Raw genomic sequence first — 21,505 nt, forward strand, 5'->3', positions numbered from 1 at the left:
CATATAAATATTTCACAGCATGTTTGATGACTGTGCAGTGAAGTCGTGTGTGTGCATGCACCAGTCTGCCTGTATGGGTTTAAAGGGTCATGAAACCCCGTTTCAGCACTGGTTAGTTCTCACCATAGTTTTAAAAAATGCTGCAAAAGTGGGCGTGGTGCACTGCTGTCAACTTCAGGTTCAGACAGTTTCATTTCGCTCCCATTGAGTTAACAACACAAATAAATGCACAGACATTTGCACTCTGCATCTACACCGCTTATTTTGCGGCATTTACAATTATTTTGATAGGTTGCCTTAAGGAGTTGTAAAAACCGCTATTACACTCACCTTATGAATGAATCGCGTTTGTGCCGAACTCTACTTACAAAGCTCCTTCGAACCATTAACGTTTTTCTCAGTTATTGTCATAGACTGTACAAGAATATTGATGTAGTGTCCGTGACGTCACCCGTAGGTTTCTGAAGAGCATTTTTGAAGCTCTTATTGGGCGGGAGTCGGCCGTCGCCATCTTGGAATCGCGTCACTGCACGTCACTCCCGGATAATCGAAAATGGGCAAAGAGGCGGGATGTGGGTGGAGCTGGTTGCTGAAACCACGCCCGCCAAGCGTGACGGTGGTGACAGCAGCGGCAATCCACCTGTCACTCAAGTGGCCACGCCCTAAATTATTCAGAACTTTAAGGCTTAATATAATTTAAACGGATGAGTTATAAAAAAATTCACCCCCCCTCACAGTTGACATGAAGGGCAAAATTAACTATATAGACCAAAACCACTTTTTGTACCAGGCTGTAAACATATTTTTTTTTCTGCTGTGAAGTTGGGCATTTTAACATAGGGAGTCTATGGGATTGACTCTTTTTTTGCAGCCTGTCTCTAACGGCCAGTCGATGAATTGCAGGTTTAGTCACTTCCGTGTTGGCTTCAAGAGGGAGACCGGGAAGTTGCCGCTTGGTTATTGTACGCAATCTCACAGTCTAAAGGCCCGTTCACATATCGCGTCTTTTGCGCGCTCAAGTTCAAATGTAGACGCGCGGCAGCCGCGCTCATAACGGAAGCGACGCGGTCGCGAAAATAAATTTAGTAGCAGAGCTACAGCAAGTGATATGTAGTACTGGAAATCCGTTTGTCCTTTGATGAAACTTCGGCGTCTTCATTGAGAGCGCGGGTTAACGGCAGACGCCACGGGAGCGCAAGCTACAAGAGCGCTTTTGGAAAGGAGGAAAAATCGACGCGCCTAGCGGTTTCCACGCGTTTTTAGGCGCCATATGTGAACAGCCCCGTGGCATCTGCCGTTGCTAAGCAACCATGACCCGCACTCTCAATAAAGACGTTTCATCAAAGGACAAACGATTTCCAGTACTAAAAATCACTTGCTGTAGCTCTGCTACTAAATTTATTTAAAAATGTACAGCTATGATCAGCTGTTTCTTCATCTTGGCTGAGCTTTCAATAGATGTATCCTTCGCTGCCTTCGATTTCCCACAATTCTGTGCGTGTGCGTCATATAGGCTATATAAATAAAGATAATCTAGTGAAATTAGACTTGTTACTTTATATAATAGATGAGATCTTGACCATGATATTTTTTATGAATCGTAATAGTGTAAAAAGCATAATTAATAATATTGTTTGTAATAATAGTATTTAATAAAATGTTAAAAGGGTTCAAATGAGTAGTGAATAAGAATAATATTTACAATATACTACCAATAATAACAAAACAGCCACTAATAACAATGACCTGTTCTTCAATATTATTGCATCAGTGCTTTTATTTATTTAAGCAAAAAGTAGCTGCCAGTCGTCTTCTCCAACGCACAGACCTTTGGTGGGTAATGACATTGAGGTCTTTATGTATTATTAAAGCATTTATATACAGCTGTATAGACCATTTCGCTAGATGTAAACAACACTGGTCCAGAAGCACTTCCTGTTTTTTTGTTTTTTATTTTTTATTTTATTTCACATATACAAATACATCTTAAAGGTGCTAATGTAACATTTTCATCCAGTCAAATGTTATGTTGGTTGTATTTTTTGTGATGTTTGTGTAAAGTTAAAAAAAAAGAAACAGGAAGTGTATCGGGACCAGTATGTTTACATCTGACAAAATGGTCTATAAGATTGTTTTTCTACAAAATCTACAACTTAACCGTTAGGTAACCTAGCAACGGCGTCACCTTCTGCTGCCTCTGAAGTCTGTCCAAAACTGTTTCTAGAGTTGCCTTCGCAGCCTTCGAAGTCATATTTACTGCCTGATAAGGCAGCGAGGCAGCAAGTCAGCTTACTAGGCTTTCGGATGCAGCCTCTATTGTTAGGGGAAAGGATGAAGCTAATTGGTTGAATCTTGTCACATGACCCACGGTGCGCTTGCGGCATTCTGAAAAGCTGAGATGTTTTCATCTCGATGCGGCGCGGACGCGCCTGAGAAAACGATCGCGTCGCACCGAGTGCGCGTCGCGACCGCGGCTGCGTCCGAAAGCTCTAAAATGCTGCCTTCGAAGGCAGCATTCCAAGGCAGGAAGGCATCAAGGCATGTCCGAATTCTAATTCTGCTTCACTTCCTGTCTCCGGAGGTACCTTCATCTGATGGAATTTTGAAGGCAGCATAGACGTATCCTTCGCTGCCTTCGATTTCCCACAATCCTGTGCGTGTGCGTCATATAGGCTATATAAATAAAGATATTCTGGTGAAATTAGACTTGTTACTTTATATAATAGATGAGATCCTGACCATGATATTCTTTATGAATCGTAATAGTGTAAAAAGCATAATAAATAATATTGTTTGTAATAATAGTATTTAATAAAATGTAAAAAGGGTTCAAATGAGTAGTGAATAAGAATAATATTTACAATATACTACCGATAATAACGAAACAGCTACTAATAACAATGACCTGTTCTGCAATATTACTTGCATCAGTGCTTTTATTTATTTAAGCAAAAAGTAGCTGCCATTCTTAGTCGTCTTCTCCGACGCACAGACCTTCGGTGGGTAATGACATTGAGATCTTTATGTATTAATAAAGCATTTATATATAACTGTATAAGATCGTTTTTCTACAAAATCTGCAACTTAACCGTTAGGTAACCTAGCAACGGCGTCACGTTCTGCTGCCTTTGAAGTCCGTCCGAAACTGTTTCTAGAGTTGCCTTCGCAGCCTTCGAAGTCCCTGCCTGAAAAGGCAGCGAGGCAGCAAGTCAGCTGACTAGGTTTTCGGACGCAGCCCGCGTCGCTTCCGTTATGAGCGCGGTTGCCGCGCGTCTACATTTGAAATAACGAACTTGAGCGCGCAAAAGACGCCAAATGTGAACGGCCCCTTAGACGAAGCGTCTTCTCATAGCATAAGAACGCGCAGCCTCATGAATAATTACAAGACACCAACGCGTCATCGATGTACTATAGTCCATTGCCACGTCACAAAGTGTGACGTCAGCACAATGTAGATTTTAAACCCGAAAGATAAAAAAGAGCAAAAAAGCTTAAAATTAACCAGTTTTGTCCAACAATTAAAATTAATGTCATATGTGATGTGCAACACAAACATCTCTGCTCATATCTCAGAAAAACTAGTGTGGGGTTTCATGAACCTTTAAATCCAAATTCAATGTTAGCCTGTTTCCAAATGTGCGTGTGTGTTTGCTCCGAGTGTGTGTGGACTCATTTTGAGGCTGATGCTGGCCTACCTGTCTGTCAGGGCTCAGCGCCAGGACTAAATTTAGCAGCCCGGCTGCAAGATTACGAAAAACGGGAGAGGGAGAAAACGCAGAGTGACTCATGCGTCCAGAAGATGGAATACATTTCTGTGCCACTTTCTGTCTTTCTCTCCCTTCCTCCCTGTCTTCTTATAGACGTTATAGACATGATATTTTCCAGGGCCGCCCTCTTCCTCTGTCAGGCTCAGCGCTTTTTTTCATTTCCAGCTAAAAACACAGTTGTTTTCCTGCTGTTGCGTGTGTGAGTGCGTCGGTGCCCAAAACGGCACTAATGATAAAACATCAGTCGTGTTTTCCTTGCGTCTCTTTGTTGAAGCAGCTGTGTTCTAGCAGGCCTGGATGCTATCTGGACAACATGAATATGTGTGCGTTGTGATGTTATCTGGCAGAGACGACGACATTGTCTGCCTGTGTGTATGTGTCAGCATGCAAGAGATAAATGTAAACCTCCACATTTAGGTGATTAAAAGTGGTTTTCGAATGTGTTTTTGTGAGCGTTTCTGCTCTGAGGGAACACTGATGCTATTGAATCATGTCTCAAATGGGCTGAAAAAAGCTGTGTCATCAATCTAAGACCAAAATAATGCAGATCCTGAGATATGTTGCTTGGTTTGTTGGATTCAAAGTGAGGAGATAAGAAGCACAAAAAGCTCTTATGCTGAGAGGACATCAAACAGGTTACATGCTGCTTCATGTTGAATCGCTGAGAGTATGTGTAGGTCAGTGTTTTCCTACACTGTGGAGACCAAATGTTCAGTAAAATCTGAATCATGAATTTACATTATGGGAATCAGCCAAGGTTACAAATAGATTAGGAAATATGTTAAATGTTTTAATAAAAATCTAAATATGTCTGTGTGAGGGGTAAGGGGTGGAAAATAAGAGTAGCTTAGAATAAAGAAAAATAAAAGTCAGTCAAACATCCCGATCGCAAAAACAAATGAGTGTGTGCTTTTTCACAGTTACGTTTTAAAAGCTTTTTTGACCACTTTTGCACTTAGTAGTCTTTTAATTTTTAAAATCACATTCACCTCAAAATCATTCATTTAATGGTTTCACTGTTTCTCAACTTTAATTCTTTAATTTAAAAGAAATGTTATTCTTTTGGCGACATCTGCTGGTCGTGTAGTGCTTTGAAACGTTGCCTTCAAAAAAATGTTGCATATGTGAATAAACCACGAATATTCGCCATAAAATGCACTTTCACAAAATCAAAACTAATTAATATAATAATAATCATCATCGTAATTTATTATTATTATTGTTATTATTATTAAAATCAATCAAACAAACTAAAACATAAATAAACAAATAAATAAATAGATAAATAAATAAATAAAAATTTTGCGTGTATCTATAAACCACGAATATTCGCCATAAAATGCACTTTCAGAAAACCAAAAACGAATTATTATTTTAATTAATGAATAATATTAATGATAATAATAATAATAAAAATAATAATTACTGCTGTTATTATTATTATTATTATTATTATGTAAATCAAATAAAAAATATATATATATTGGACTAGAACATTAATTAATTAATTAATTAATTAATTAATTAATTAATTAATAATAAATTGTTGCATATGTCTATAAACCACGAATATTCTCCATAAAATGCACTTTCACAAAGCCAACACTAATTATTATTTTAATTAATTAATAATAATAATGATGATAATAATAATAACAATAATCATTGTTATTATTAATATTATTATTATTATTATTATGTAAATTATTTTTTTTAAATGCAAATAAACAATCGGACAAACTAAAACAGAAATAAATACAATTGTTGCATATGTCTATAAACCATGAATGTACTCTATAAAATGTACTTTCACAAAACCAAAACTAATTATAATTTTAATTGGTAGTAATAATAATAATTATTATTATTATTGTTGTTGTTGTTGCTTTTGTTGTTATGTAAATAAATGTTAAAAATAAAAATAAACAATTGGCCAAACATAAAAAATAAATAAATAAAATTGTTGTTTGTAAACCACAAATATTTATAGACTATTATATGGAATATAAAATGCACTTTCACAAAACCAAAACTAATTATTATAATTATTATTGTTTTAAATAATAATAATAATTATTATTATGATTATTATTATTATGATTATTATTATTATGTAAATAAATCTACAAATAAAAATAAACAAACTAAAACAAAAATAAATTCCATGGCTCCAACACTATTCTAAATATTGATTATTTTAGTTCTAATTAATTGTTGACAGATGACCTGTGGTTTGGGAGTATTAAAAGCATCAATAGATTGATCCATGAATTAAATTTATAATAATAATAATAATAATAATAATAATATTGTTGTTCTTGTACAAAAGTCACTGTGTTAAATGGCAGCCCTAAGTAGAACTAAAATAAGTGTAAACTTATAGCATATAAAACTAATTTAAACAAGAAAAAATTACATTTACTACATTACTACATTTATACAGTAAAAACTAACTAGAAAACGTAAAAAACAAATGCTAATTAAACATTACATCAAATTAGAAAATAAAGTTTCAAGACTTACACTTGACATCCTTGCTTTTTTTTTTCGTTTTTATTAAATGCTTAAACAAATTTACATATGAATCAAGACTTCCAAATAGACAACTTAAGACATGAGAAACAGGGGTTATAAAACTTAAGGTACGGCACTTGAAAAAAAAAAAAAACGGCAATTACAGGGTACTATTTTCAGATAGCTTTAACTTGTCAGCAAACATAATTGCATACTTAGATTTTTATTTTAAAAAAATCATTAAAAATTCAGCCATAAAACTTAACATCCTTGCTGCACATCCCACGAAACTGATCATCTGCGTCACAAGTCACGCTTTTGCAAAGTGGCAGTGAGCGTGCGCAATCGTGGACGTGGCAGTGACGTTACGCACACCGGAAGCGGTAAAGGCTGGAAGTGAAACCCCGACCTCCGAAACATCGACAAGCCGGGAATACTGGAAAAAACGACGAAATGATACAATAACCGTGAGTAAACGACTATAAATGATGCCAGGAATGTGTTAGCTAGTGGTTAAGGTTCATTTAGAGTGATTATGGTTCAAAGTAAGACAGAAATTGTCGAGTTTTGGGCCAATTAGCGCTCAGAGAACTGCGTACTGCTGGACTGAAGACGGTACCCGTCACTATACAGACATAAACAAACCTGTGAACACCTTAAAAGATAGAATTAGTATTTAAAACTTGCAAATAAAAGCTTGTAATACATCTTCGCGAAGATTGAGTTGTCCTTCATTGATTTGTTATTACACGTCTGTCTGTCAGACAGAATATTCTAGGTGGCCTATAATCCGATAACATGTGAGTTGAGTTTACCTCTCTGCTCAGCTGACTGATGGTCTGGTTATTTGTAGACACTGTCTACAGTAGATTTTCTTGTTAATTTTATGAAGAGGGGTAAGCTGAGGTGTTGGAATCAGTATATGAGCAGATCTTTCATTTGTCAAGTATTACTTGATGTGGGAGTGACATTTAGACAAGAGTGTTTACCTACTTATTTTACCTGGATTCAGAGCAGCAGTGTACCTAGAGACTTGTATTTGACACCAAGTATTTGGAAATCATTGTTTATATAAGTGAATTAGTTCTAAGCAAAGTTTGGTTTCATTTGGTTTCATATTTTGGCATCAAGCATAATAGTATTTATTTATAGTATTCTGAAGGGATAGTTCACCCAAAAATAAAAATTCTGTCATTTATCAAAACCAGTTTGACTTCCATAGTATGGGGGGGGGGAACTATGGAATCTATCCATCAACTGTTTGATTAACAACATTCTTCAAAATCTCTTCTTTTGTGCTCAGCCGCTTTTAATGATGACACAATTTTCATTTTTGGGTGAACTGTCCCTTTAATTGTCGAAATACTATTTAAAACATTGTTTAGGCTCTCCTTGGCTTTCATAATCAAAGTTCAGGTGATTGATTGAATCATTCTGTGATCCTTAGATGATGTGCGGAGTCACTGAAGAACAGTCAGCTCTTCCAAGCTCTTAGTGACATCTGAAGTCTGAAGTGTTTGCTTTTGCCTCATAAAGACGCCAGCGGAGAGTTTCACAGCAGCCGGATCGCTTTAGACTCACTGTCAAACATACACATCCTGATATCGTTGAGGGAAAGAGGTTCTGCAGCATTATCATGACGTGTCGGGACCGAACACTTGAGTTCCAGTCGGCGTGCAAGTCACTGCAGGGGAGACAGTTACAGGTATGACGATATTAAGAAACTGTCTTTTGATCACCAAGCCAGCATTTATTTGATCCAAAGTACAGCAAAAACAAATGTGAAATATTTAAACTATTTAAAACATCTGCTTTCTTTTTGAATATATTTTAAAATGTAATTTATTCCTGTGATCAAACCTACATTTTCAGCATCATTACTCCAGTCTTCAGTGTCACACGATCCTTCGGAAATCATTTTATTATGCTGATTTGCTGTTCAAGAGACATTTATTATTATTATTATTATGAGCATCATCAAAATTTAGAATAGTTGAGTAAATTATTTTAGGATTCTTTGATGAATAGACAGATCCAAAGATCAGCATTTATCTGAAATAGGTAGCTTTTGTAACATTATACACTATACCATTGAAAAGCTTGGAGTCAGTGTAATTTTTTAAAAATAAGAAATTAATACTTCTGTTTAGCAGGAATGCTTTAGATTGATCAAAAGTGATGATAAAGACATTTATAATGTTGCAGAAGGTCTCTATTTCAGATAAATGCTGTTCTTCTGAACTTTCTATTCATCAAAGAAACCTGAAATATTCCACTCAGCTGTTTTCTTCAGCAGTGATTTCTGAAGGAGCATGATGGACGAGTAATGATGCTAAAATTCAGCTTTGAAATCACAGATATAAATTACATTTTAAAATATATTCAAATAGAAAACAGTTATTTTAAATAGTAAAAATACTTCAAATGTTTAATATTTTTGCCGTACTTTGGATCAAATAAATGCAGGCTTGTTGAGCAGAATAGACTTATTTAAAAACATTTAAAATCTTACTGTTCAAAAACTTGAACTGAACTGGTAGTGTATTTTTAGCTTTTCATGTTACACTTGTTATTGCCTCAGTTTACTCCTTCAGGCCATACACGATGTAGATGAGGGGTTTTTGTTGTTGTTTGTTTGTTTTATTGGAACAGTTTTAGAGAGATTTAACATGACATCACTTGCTCACCAATGGATCACCTGCAGGTAAAGGCTAACGTCCAAATTACAGCCAAACAGCTAATAAACACATCACAGTAATCCACAATTGTGATGTTTTTATCAGCTGTTTGGGCTCTCATTCTGTCGCCATCCATTCACTGCAGAGGACCTGTTTGGTGAGCAAGTGATGTGATGATGCATTTCTCCAAATCTGTTCCGATAAAGAAACAAACTCATTTACATTTTGGTGGTCTGAGGGTGAGTAAATTTTAACCAAATTTTTAATTTTGGCTGAACTGTTCTTTTGATTTCCTCTTGTCAATATGAGATGTTGTCTGTTTTGATACATAAAAAGGAACAATTTTTTATTTTTGGAAACAAAGATATTTCTTTTTCTGTCTTTTCAGAATGGGACTCACACTAAACCTGCCATTAATGCTCTTAAACAGCGCAGTGACTTCACTCTTATGGCCAAGTAAGAGTTCAGATCCATATTTTTGTTTGATTTTTTTTTTTTTTTTTTTTTTTTTTGGCTTCAGTGCAATTGCACCTTGTCCTGCTTCCTGGAAACTTTGCCTTCCTGAAATCTTATTTTGTTTCTCTGTAACAGGAGAATTGGGAAAGACTTGAGCAACACATTTGCCAAGCTTGAAAAGCTTACAATTTGTAAGTAACATGTCAGTCATACTAAATCGATTTAAGGTTGCCCTTATTTCATTTCTTATTAGACTCTCATTGGTGGTGGAAGAATGTGTATTTTAACAGTTCTAATGCTTGTCCATGGTTACTAATAAACTAGGTGGTTCCCTAGTTTATTTTGTGGTCTAATATGATTGATTTGGTCTGGTGTCATTATGAATTTTTATTCTCCCCTCACTCCTAGTGGCCAAAAGGAAGTCTTTGTTTGATGATAAAGCAGTGGAGATTGAGGAGCTCACATACATCATTAAACAGGTTAGTAATGTCTGTGTTGTTATTCATCATGTCGTGTAATGGATACAACCATATAAATCATGTGAAATTGTATTGATATGAATCTCATTACTTGCTTTTTTTACATTACACTGACGTTGATGTTGCCTGTAGGAGCGTTAGTATCTGTGTTTACCAGAATCCTTCAGCTCAATACCATATGTGACACTGGACAACAAAACCAGCCTTAAGGGTCAATTTTTTTGAAAAGTTAGATAAATAAGTAATTTGAAAGTTAAATAAATAAGCTTTCCATTGATGTATGGTTTGTTAGGATAGAACAATATTTGGCAATATTGAGATACAACTATTTAAAAATCTTGAATCTGAGGGTAAAAAAAATAATAATAATAAAATAAAATATTGAGAAAATCACCTTTAAAGTTGTCCAAATTATGTTCTTAGCAATGCATATTACCAATGAAAAATTAAGTTTTCATATATTTACGTATATATTAGATATATATGTCTCATACAGTGTATTGTTGGCTGTTGCTACAAATATACCCTTGTGACTTATGATCTGATATATGCCGTCTCTCCCTCTGTCTGTGTTTCTCATCAGGACATCAACAGTCTGAATAAGCAGATAGCGCAGCTGCAAGATCTCGTACGATCCCGCAGTGGGCAAAATGGCCGCCACATCCAGACACATTCCAACACTATTGTTGTCTCCCTGCAGGTAAAATCTTTCCTGCAATGCACAGATATTCAGACTCTCCAGGAAGTGTTATCTCGAATTTCCCTTGCTTTAAACAGTGTGGATGGCTGATCTCATTTTGATTGACATGAGATGACTTGACTACCACACCTTTCATTTTCCTGCTGCGATATAGTACATGCTGCAAACAATCTTATCTGTGAATGTTTGTGTTGCAGTCCAAGCTGGCATCAATGTCAAATGATTTCAAGTCAGTCTTGGAAGTGAGAACAGAGGTGGGTTTTTGTTTTATTATCAGTCCCACACTTTTATAACATCATTAGTTCCGTGTCAAGCAGTTGTTTGGCTATTAAATATTTAATCAGATCCTTGTGCATTGTTCTAAGAAACCTCCTGCTTTTTCTTTTGATTTTCAAACTAGTGCCGTCTTTTGTTTAAATAACTTTGTTTTAAAACAAGAAGACATTTAGTTTGGTTGCAGTATGTGAGTATTACTTTTTTTTTTTAACTGAGGCATGTCTGTCCTGTTTAGAATCTGAAGCAGCAGCGCAGCAGAAGAGAACATTTCTCCCAAGCCCCTGTCTCAGCCTCTCCTCTACTCGCCAATAACTTTAGTATGTCACCTCTTTAGTACTGTTTTCATTTTATTTTCATTTTGTGGTTTACACATTTGAAATATATTACCTCTTTAGGGTAGTTTATAGTAATGAGTCAAGCTGTTATGCTTTATGGATAGTTAATATTATAATATAAAAGTGTTGGGCTGTGCTAGTACAATCATTCACTACAAGGGACATCAGCAGAAAACCACTGGAAAAAATGTACTCATTCTGTATAAAAATTTTCTACATAGCAAACTGCTTAAAACTATGAAATAATGGTAGTATACACTACCAGTCAGAAGATTTTTAATGTTTTTTTTTTTTTTAAGAAGTCACTTCTGCTCACCAAGCCTGCATTTATTTTATCTGTATAAGTACAGCAAAAACAGTAAAATTTTGAAATGTTTATGCCATTTCTATTTGAATATATTTTAAAATGTAATTTATTCCTGTGATCAAAGCTAAATTTTCAGCATCGTTACTTCAGTCTTAGTGTCACATGATTCTTCAGAAATCATTCTAATATGCTGATTTACTGTTCAAGAAACACTTATTATTATTATTATTATTATTATTATTATTATTTTTAGTATTAATATTTAAAACAGTTGAGTACATTTTTTCATGATTTTTTTGATGAATAGAAAGATCCAAAGATCAGCATTTATCTGAAATAAAAAGCTTAACATTATACACTGTACCGTTCAAAAATCAGTATCTTGATCAAAAGTTATGATTTAAAATAATGTTACAAAAGAGTTCTATTACAGATAAATGCTGTTCTTCTGAACTTTTTATTCATTGAAGAATCCTGAAAAAAAAATTATTTTTTGAGCAGCAAATCAGATTTTTAAAAATTATTTCTAAAGGCTCACGTGACTGGAGTAATGTATAATGATTAATAATTATAAAAATTCAGCTTTGAAATCACAGGAATAAATTACATTTTAAAATTTGTTCAAGTAGAAAAGTTTTTTTTTTAAATAGTAAAAATATTTTTCAAAGTTTACTGTTTTTGCTGTACTTTGGATCAAATAAATGCAGGATTGATGAGTAGAAGAGACTAAAAAAACATAAAATGTTACTGTTCAAAAACTTTGGACTGGTAGTGTGCGTATGTTATGTAGTGACTAAACTTTGTAATCAAATTTATACTTCCATATATTTGAGATTTCCTCTTGCAGAATTTTTGTATTAACAATCTGCACATTTGTTGAACTAATTTGTTGTGTTTATAATTATTGTAATTTTTTTTAAATAACATAATTAAGGATATTATTTTGTAATTCTACAGATATATTATTATAATTAATATATATATATATATATATATATATATATATATTATATTTCTATAATTTAAATATTTTATTGAATTTATTATTTGAAAGACAGAAGTTTTCACCTTGTCATATTCCTCAAATTATTTCATTTCTTGACTCTCACAGATAGTTCAGTTCTGATGCAGGATGAGTCTAGGAGTCTTGGAGGTGAGGTGGCCATCGACATGGACTCTAGAGCAAATCCTCTCCAGCTGCAGCTCATCGATGAACAGGTATCAGTCTCAGGAAATTAAGAATGGATTTCAGTCTAGGCTGTTTGTAGTTTGCATATGATAAATGTTGAATATCGGATTTAATCAAATGTTCTTTTGTTATGTTTGCATAGGACTCATATATCCAGAGCCGAGCGGATACCATGCAGAACATCGAGAGCACCATTGTGGAGCTGGGTTCCATCTTTCAGCAGTTGGCACACATGGTCAAAGAGCAGGAAGAGACTATTCAGAGGTCAGACAACCACACAAACACATACACACCACATGAATCAACATACTGCAAAGCCACAGTCTCAACAGTACAGTACATTTTTCAGATACATACAAACCACACTCAAACACTTACAGTCCCAATAGTATTTTATTTAAGTCAGCATAGATGTCAGTGCGAGAGTTTCACTTGAATTTACGACTAAAAGTTGATGTGCGTAAACTAAAAATTCTATTTAGTAATATGTGTGCAAATGAAAAGTCTTAAATTCAGGGTTTTTTTTTTTTTTTTTTTTTAAACCAATTTATGATATTAAAATGTCTTAAATGGTATAACAGAAGTTCTTCTTATCATTAAGACATCTTAAGTTTGGAGAAGACAAAAACAGTAGTAGCTTAATGTGATTATGACACTTCAAAAGGTGATTATTTAATAAATAAAAAGCGAATGCTGCCCGTTCCAAGTAAAATTGCATGCTCTAGCGTGTCCTACGTGCTCACAGTTTCAGAGCAGTTCACAATTAAGTAATATCCCACATTTACGTTGTGTTATATTGTAATATGCTGTAGATCAGGGGTGCCCAAACTCCTGGAGGGCTGGTATCCTGCAGAGTTTAGCTCCAACTTGCCTCAGCAAACTTGTCGGGAAGTTTCTTTTATGCCTAGCAGAGATTTTTTTGGAGATGAGAGGGTCTGTTTTACTTACAATTGGAGAAAGTGTAACAGATAACTTGGATCTCGCGTCCCTTAATACAGGGTGTCCGCGGGGTTGTAAAAGGTAGTAAAAGGTAGTAAATGAAATTAGCCAAAATTAAGGGCATTAAAAAGTAATAAACGTCGTTTGACGAGGTATTAAATTTTCGAGCCCATTTTTTTAGATAAATTTAAATTTGTGTTAAATGCAGGCCTTTCTTCTAAAATTTGCGTGGATTAATGTATATGTTGAGAGTAGGACCTGAGCGATATCATGTGAGGTGGTGTTCGTTCGCGCGCGCGTCGGCGCCGCTGAAACAAACTGGGTGCCCGGCTAGTTCGCTGCCAAACATGTAAGCGAGCTCGCTTCCGTTCCGTAATTAAATTAATGTAACCTGGGTGGGGGTGAATGGCGTCAAATCGCATATGGAATCAAATAGCCACCAAGCTAGGATGCGCGGACGTAGCGAGCATCTTCCCATATCAATGTTCTGCGCTACGGCTGCATCAACGACCTCAACATCGACTGCTCTCCCGATGCAAACCACTGCCAGCAGTAGTCCTAGCAGCATCGTCAACAGGTGCGTGACAGACATTGCGAGCTGAGGTGCTGTGGTGTTTAGACCTATGGTTTAGACCTAGCAACTAGAGCTGTAATCGGCCTTAAAAGTTAGGCCCGACAAGTATACAGTAGTCAACATTTGAAGTGGATCAAAACCTTTCATTAAATTTGTCCTAAAACCAAAAAGAATACCCGTTCTTGTCTTAGGACAACTTTGATTAACTTTTTTTTGATCCACTTCAAATGTTGACTACTGTATTTTGATTGACAGCTTTTTAAAAGCCCGAACCCGTTTACAGCCCAACATTATTCAAATGTGCGCAAGCACACCGCTCTTTTGCCTTTTGTCAAGAATGAGTCAATTATACATGTTTTAATATAATTTATTAATGACTAACGTAGGCTATAAGCCACTTGGAACTTGGAACAAAGAAATAAAATAAGTCCTCTGGAACATCGTAACATCTTAGCACTCTAGGCCGCGATCACACCGAACGCGTTTTTGCAGCGAGAAGCGCCTTTTTTGAATTGTTTTCTATGGTCAGTGAGCTTTATGCGCCCTGTTTATGCGTCGCCGGCGCCTCGCGTTTTTGCCGGAGCGCTCTGAGCGCCTGAAGTTGAAAAAAAAGCAACTCTCGCGGAAAAGCGCCCGACGTCATCGCGGTTTTTTCCATTGTCCAATCGAATGAATGTGTGGTGTGGAACATTCCTTCTCTTGTGACGAAAGTTTTACCGACGCTTAAAAAGTCGGAGACTGCAGTGATGGAGGAGAAACTTTTGGTGTCTATCGCGGGTTACCCGGAGCTGTATGTTTTAAGTTTTTTGCTGATATGACAGTTTACTTAACAGCTAAAAACCAAAGATTTTATAGCGCTTGCGCTATAATCCTTTGATTAGATTGACAGGACGGCTTATTTGATGGTTGCCTAGCAACATATAAAACCGCAACGCACTGCTCTTTTTTTTAAGTCACCAGAAAAAGGCAGTGCGGTGCGCCTCGCGTTTTTAGAACTAAAAAACGCGTTCGGTGTGATCGGGGCCTAAATAGGCATACACTTAGCCAACGCGCCAATAAAAAAGACTTTCTTATATTAAATTAAGATAAGTTCTAAATTAAGATGGGGTTTTGGCAGTAACTAAATTAAGATAAAGGCTCCGCGGGATTTGCTTCGCTACTTTTCTCCACAATCCCGCCTCAACGCGAGAGTGAATAGCAACTGAAATGTAATAATTTCAGTAATAATTTGTAATAATGCCAACATTAGCCTATATACTCTGTCTACATTATGCATTTAAGACTCAATTAATATTTTGTTATAATTGAAAAACCCTTACTCACCAAGATTAGGGTACATATTTTTGTGGAGGAAAATGATTGAATCCACTGTAGTTTCAGTGTGGTCCTGCGCTCACTGATGGTGCGTCCAGCAGCGCTGAACACCCTTTCACTGCTGCTGTGACAGGCCGGGATGCACAGTACTGATCTGGCAAATTTTGCCAAAACGTAATCACCAGAGGCATGCCTCCGTTTCACCTCCTCAACATCAATTTTCGCATCTTTCTCGCGCTAATCGAAACGCATCACATGACCGCTCATTTACCGCGCAAGCCCGAGCCCGTGTACAATTATATAAATTAAGCCTGAGCCCGACCGAACCCGTTGGGTTCGGGGCAAAGATCTTCAGCTCTAATGCAATTGTTACTTTTTGACATTGATTAAAACTATGGACAAAGGCCCATTGTGACATCTTGATTAATCCCTCTGCTTTACTTAAATGTATCAGCTTGATTTATTTTAATAACACCTGTGCTTACTGCACCGCCACCTCTTTTTTAGATTGCTCACACATCAGACTTACTGACTAATGATCTATGAAGAAGATGTCTCCTTCCTCTTCTGTCTTTATTTCTATTCTTATATCTGTGGGCAGTTTTTGAGTCCAGTGTTGATGTTAAGTTATAATGACCTTGTTACATTGTGATGCAGTATGTTATTCCATTTGGAAAGATATTTCATTTACGCCACTACAGTTACAGCTCTAAGTCGCGCTGGTATTAAAAATTTTTTTTGAAGGTATTAAAAAAGGTAGTAAAAGGTATTAAATTCAACTCAAGAAGTTCTGTATATACCCTGTAATAACCTTAATCACATTACAGCCTTGCCGCCATTGAATTTTAGTCAAAGTTGATGCAACACTCAATCGCCATTTATGGATACCATAGGAATAAATGAGAAGTGGTGTAAGCTGAATCCCGCTTGTCACAAAAAAGTCAGTGACTTCTCTTATAAAACAGCATTTTTTTCGTGGTAAACTCTAAAAATAGTTCAATCCAAAAGTATTGTTTAGTGTAAAACATGTTGAAGATGAGCAGATAGGCTGTCGATTCATTAAATAAGCCATTTCCTCTAAAAAGCTATATAAATAAATAAACATTCAGCATAGTAAAGCCCCTCTTTCATTGACATACATTAAAAAAATGGCCTGTGGTCTCCTTTCCCATGTACTGCCAGATCGGAAGCGTTAGCTTTAGCCATTACACTTTTTCGGCTAATAGTTGCAGGCTTGCCTTCTAGTGGCTTTGATGCCTAGTAAGAGCTTTATTAGCTGGTTCAGGTGTGTCTAATTGGGGTTGGAGTTAAACTCTGCAGGACACCAGCCCTCCATGACCGAGTTTGGGCACCCCTGTTGTAGATGGTTGTAAGAGTGCATATTTTATCTCCCTCATCTGTTTTAAAGAGCAGCTGGAAGTAATAAAGACATTTCAAAATAAGAATTATTTGATAAATGTTTATAACACCCTTAATGTGCTTCTACATTTTTCAAATATGGAGCGTGTGCCACTTGGGGAGAAAAGTAAGCGTCATGTCTTCGATATGTCATTAATATGTCCTTGTTGTTTAAGACTAATAATTGTTGTTGCACTTAAATTTGCATCTGTGGGGAAATGAAAGATCTTTTGTTAAGAAAAATGATGAATATATCTGGGTCACATTTTAGCCCAAAATCGAAAGAAAATTTAGCTCATTTTTAAAGAAGTCCACTTCCAGAACAAAAATGTACAGATAATGTACTCACCGACTTGTCAGTCATAAAGAAATTGTGTTTTTTGAGGAAAAAACGTTTCAGGATTTTTCTCCATAAAATGGACTGATATGGTCCCCTGAGTTTGAACTTCCAAAATGCAGTTTAAATGTGGCTTCAAACAATCCCAAATGTGGTTGTAAACGATCCCAGCCAAGGAAGAAGGGTCTTATCTAGCAAAACAATTGGTTATTTTTATTAAAAAAAATACAATTTAAATTATTTTTAAACTCAAACGCTCTGCCTGAACTCTGTGTATTCTGGCTTAAGACAGTTAGGGTATGTCCAAAAACTCCAATCGTATTTTCTCCCTCAACTTCGAAAATCATTTAAAAATCATGCTACATCACTGCAGAAGTACCGACCCAGTCTATTGAAAGTGAACATGCAAATAAGGTCAAACACCCTTAACAAAAAAGGTAAAACAGCGATATAGGACAATTTTCAAGTTGAGGGAGAAGTTGTTTTTCGACATACCCTAACTGTCATGAACTGGAAAAAAACGGAGTTCAGGCAGAGTAAGACAAGATGAGCGTTTGATATTAAAAAGTATATTTAAAAATAAGTATTTATTTTTATATAAATGACTGACTGTTTCGGTAGATAAAACCCTTCTTCCTCCCCACATTTGGGATCGTTTCCGTTTCATCCTTCAGAAATCATTCTAATATGCTGATTTATTATCTATGTTGAAAACCGTGCTGCTTAATATATTTTTTAGAACCTGTGATACTTTTTTTTTCAGAATTCTTTGTAAAAAAAAAAAAAAAAAAAAGTTAGAATAGCATGTATTTAAAGGCTTATATTGTTAGGAAAGATTTCTATTGTGAATCAGTTTTTTTTTGTTTGTTTTTTTTTTTTGTTTTTTTTCAAAAAATCCTGAAAAAAAAAAAATCACGGGTTCCAAAAAAAAAAAAAAAAAAAAACAATTAAGCAGCACAGCTGTTTCCAGCAATGATGGTAAAAGTAATAAATCAGATTATTAGATTCATTTCTGAAGAATCATGTGACACTGAAGACTGGAGTAATGATGCTGAAAATTCAGCTTGGCATCACAGGAGCAAATCATATTTTAAAGCATATTAAAATAGAAAATGATTTTATTTTTTATTTATTTATTTTTTTTTTTGTAATGTTTCACAGTATTGTTGTTGGGTTTTTTTTCTGCCTATTTGACCAAATAAATGCAAGCTTGATGAGCCTAAAGGTCTTTAGACACTGAGTCTGAAATTCTTGTCCAAAATTTTTGCATGTTAAATAAATAAATATGTTGTGTCATGTTGTGTCAATCACTGTCGCCGAAACATTTGTCCATCATAAAAAAATTCAGGTTCAATTATTTGCATTTTTGCATCCGTAGCAAGGAAAGGATGACAAGTACGAAAATTCGGACTCAGTGTGCAATGACCTTAAGAGACTTAAAAATGTTTTAAAAAAAAAAAAATCCCAAATTTTTTAAACGCAGTGTAATTGTATAATTGTTGTTAAAGGCTGTAAAATCAAATTCATTGTCTGTGTTTCTGTTGACCACCAGGATCGACGCCAATGTGGAGGACACCCAGCTGAACGTGGAAATGGCCCACACCGAGATACTGAAATACTTCCAGTCTGTCTCCTCCAATCGCTGGCTGATGATCAAGATATTCCTCGTTCTCATCATCTTCTTCATCATCTTTGTGGTCTTCCTCGCCTGAGAAGGACTGACCCTGAGCGTAAGGAGGGATGAAAACGGAGCCAAAGGGTTTGAAGGAGGGAGGAACAGGCGATGGACTTATGGGCGAATGTGCAAAAAACACAAGTGGACTGGGCTGCAGGGGACTCTGGCTCCCGGGGGGAGGGAGGGTTTGGGGGGGGTTCTGATACTCATTGGTGGGATGAATTTAGTCAGAGTAACTTGAGTCAAATGTTAATTCTCTCACTGTCCCACTTCGACTATGAAGGGAAGTGAAGGATGATGGTGATGCTGATGAAGGTGGAACTGAGAATTTACTGTGTATTTAAACAAAGAGGGAGGGTGTTCTGATTCACTCTGTTCTCTTTAAGCTTCATCTACATCTGCATTAATATTTGAGCCTTCGTTTCTTATTAATAACCACATATTAAAAGAGAAGGCTTTTCCCAAGTGGTTTGATTCTCCAAACTGGTTTAGTTTGTTTTTCTCGCACAGTGTTATCCGTAATCAGCGATAACATTTTTACAGTAAATTAATTATGACCTTATTCTCCTTACAAAGTACACCTGACAATAATAATTTCCCCTTTAATCTTTATTAATGTGTTTTTATATCAAAGACTCATGGGTGAATCTCACAAAGAAATAACAGGGTCTTGTTTTACCCTAAAAATAAAGGGAAAATTATTTATTATTAATAATATAATTAATTGTATTTTTTATAATTAATTATATTTTTAAAATAATTGCAAAATAGGTGCAAAAATTATGTCTATTTTAGGACCATTACAGCAGTGTTTTTTCATGAAAACTAAGCTCGTGTAATGTGAAAAAAAAAAAAATTAAATGAATAAAAATAGTATCAGTTAAATTCAGTACAACAAACGCTGTTATATACTTACCAATATACTTATAAATGTGCAAATAAATGTATAAATTGAATGTTTTTCTTTCACATTCATAGAAATGTGCTTAGTTGTCATTGAAATAATGCCACAATGAAAAAAAATACCTTAATGGTCCTAAAAAATAGACTACGTTTTTGTTTTTTGGGTGGTGAAATATGAGTCTGATGTTTTCTAAACATTTTGATGAGATTCTTCTAGTGTTAAGGCCTTCCGATTGCAGGCCCAGTAAATATTGGGTCTGTAATATTACATACTGTTTAGAGACTTTCAGTTTCTTTTTTTTTTTTTTTTTTTTTTTTCCTTTTTTTGAGTTTGATTCTGCCAAATACACAAGGAGGAGTTAGAGGAATTTGCCTGGTCTTATGATTTTCGTGCAGGAGTAATTAAGGTGCGATTGAAGACCAGTGTTTTATACAGCACTATATAGATTTAAAAGATCCCATTGCGGTTTAAAGGGCCCAAAGAGACTCCAGATGGGTCTAAAGCTATAAACTCTTCATTCATTACATCGTGTTTCGTTCCAGGCCAGTGCAGAAGTCGTCATGTTTTTGTTGTTCTGGTAATGAAACCGATCGGTACTCTGAGAACTCGCTGGATGCGTTTTCTTCATTTGTGAGGAGGAACTTTGGCCTGGTGAACATATTGGCCTCCTCCACAATGAACTGAAGGTCAGCTCTTTCATGCTGTGATGCTGTGAATACTGAAACTGGAGTGGGAGCTGGTAGAGATTCACTCAGAAGCTGCGTTTTCAAGGTCAAACTCTCTAAATTGGTAAATCACAGACTTTCTTTAAATCTTTCCCACACACGCCACACAATCTTAAAGCAAACTCATGAACGATGTACAGTGTATTATTTAATGAGCACTTTTTATGAAGACTCCTGTTTTCAGGCTTTTTTTAGCTGAATGTTCTGCATCTCTTGTATGAACTGAACACTGTTGTAATGTAAGGACAAACAGTACATATTAAAACATCTGAGAAACTGATTATGGCTAATGTTGCTTTTATCGCTGTAGGTTTCAAGATTTTTGGGCGAGAATATGTCCAGGTCTGTTTGAATATATTTTAGAATGTAATTTATTCATGTGATTTCAAAGATGAATTTTTAGCATCATTACTCCAGTCACATCAGCCTTCAGAAATCATTCTAATATTCTGATTTGCTGCTCAAAAAATATTATTATTATTATGTTGAAAACAGCTCAATAGAATTATTTCAGGTTTCTTTGAATAGAAAGCTCAAAAGAACAGCATTTATATGAAATAGAAATCTGTTGTAATATTATAAATGTCTTTATCATCACTTTTGATCAATTTAAAGCTTCCTTACTAATAAAAGTATTAATTTCTATAATATAGAAAATTAATATAATTTTTTTATAGAAAAAAAAAATGATATTGACTCCAAGCTTTTGAATGGTATAGTGTATAACATTACAAAAGCTTTTATTTCAGATAAATGCTGATCTTTGGATCTTTCTGTTAATCTGTTTTAAATACTGATAATAATAACAATAATAATAATAATAATAATAATAATAATAAATGTTTCTTCAATAGCAAATCAGTATGTTAGATTGATCAGCATCATGTGACTGGAGTAATGATGCTGAAAATTCAGTTTTGATCACAGGAGTAAATTAC

At 35.3% G+C, this 21,505-nt stretch overlaps 1 protein-coding gene across 1 annotated transcript; it reads left to right on the plus strand.

Annotated features, from left to right (window-relative positions):
* The first annotated feature begins 6,619 nt into the window (after positions 1-6,619).
* On the plus strand, positions 6,620-20,847 carry stx5a (syntaxin 5A). Its single transcript, XM_051127434.1, has 11 exons — positions 6,620-6,748; positions 7,729-7,986; positions 9,348-9,415; positions 9,551-9,606; positions 9,824-9,894; positions 10,478-10,594; positions 10,792-10,848; positions 11,106-11,187; positions 12,624-12,730; positions 12,844-12,965; positions 18,816-20,847. The coding sequence occupies exons 2-11, from the start codon at positions 7,918-7,920 to the stop codon at positions 18,973-18,975; spliced, it is 909 nt and encodes a 302-aa protein (XP_050983391.1). The 5' UTR covers positions 6,620-6,748; positions 7,729-7,917; the 3' UTR covers positions 18,976-20,847.
* Positions 20,848-21,505: the final 658 nt, after the last annotated feature.

Source organism: Labeo rohita, chromosome 14, assembly GCF_022985175.1.
Source record: "Labeo rohita strain BAU-BD-2019 chromosome 14, IGBB_LRoh.1.0, whole genome shotgun sequence".
Taxonomy (NCBI): domain Eukaryota; kingdom Metazoa; phylum Chordata; class Actinopteri; order Cypriniformes; family Cyprinidae; genus Labeo; species Labeo rohita.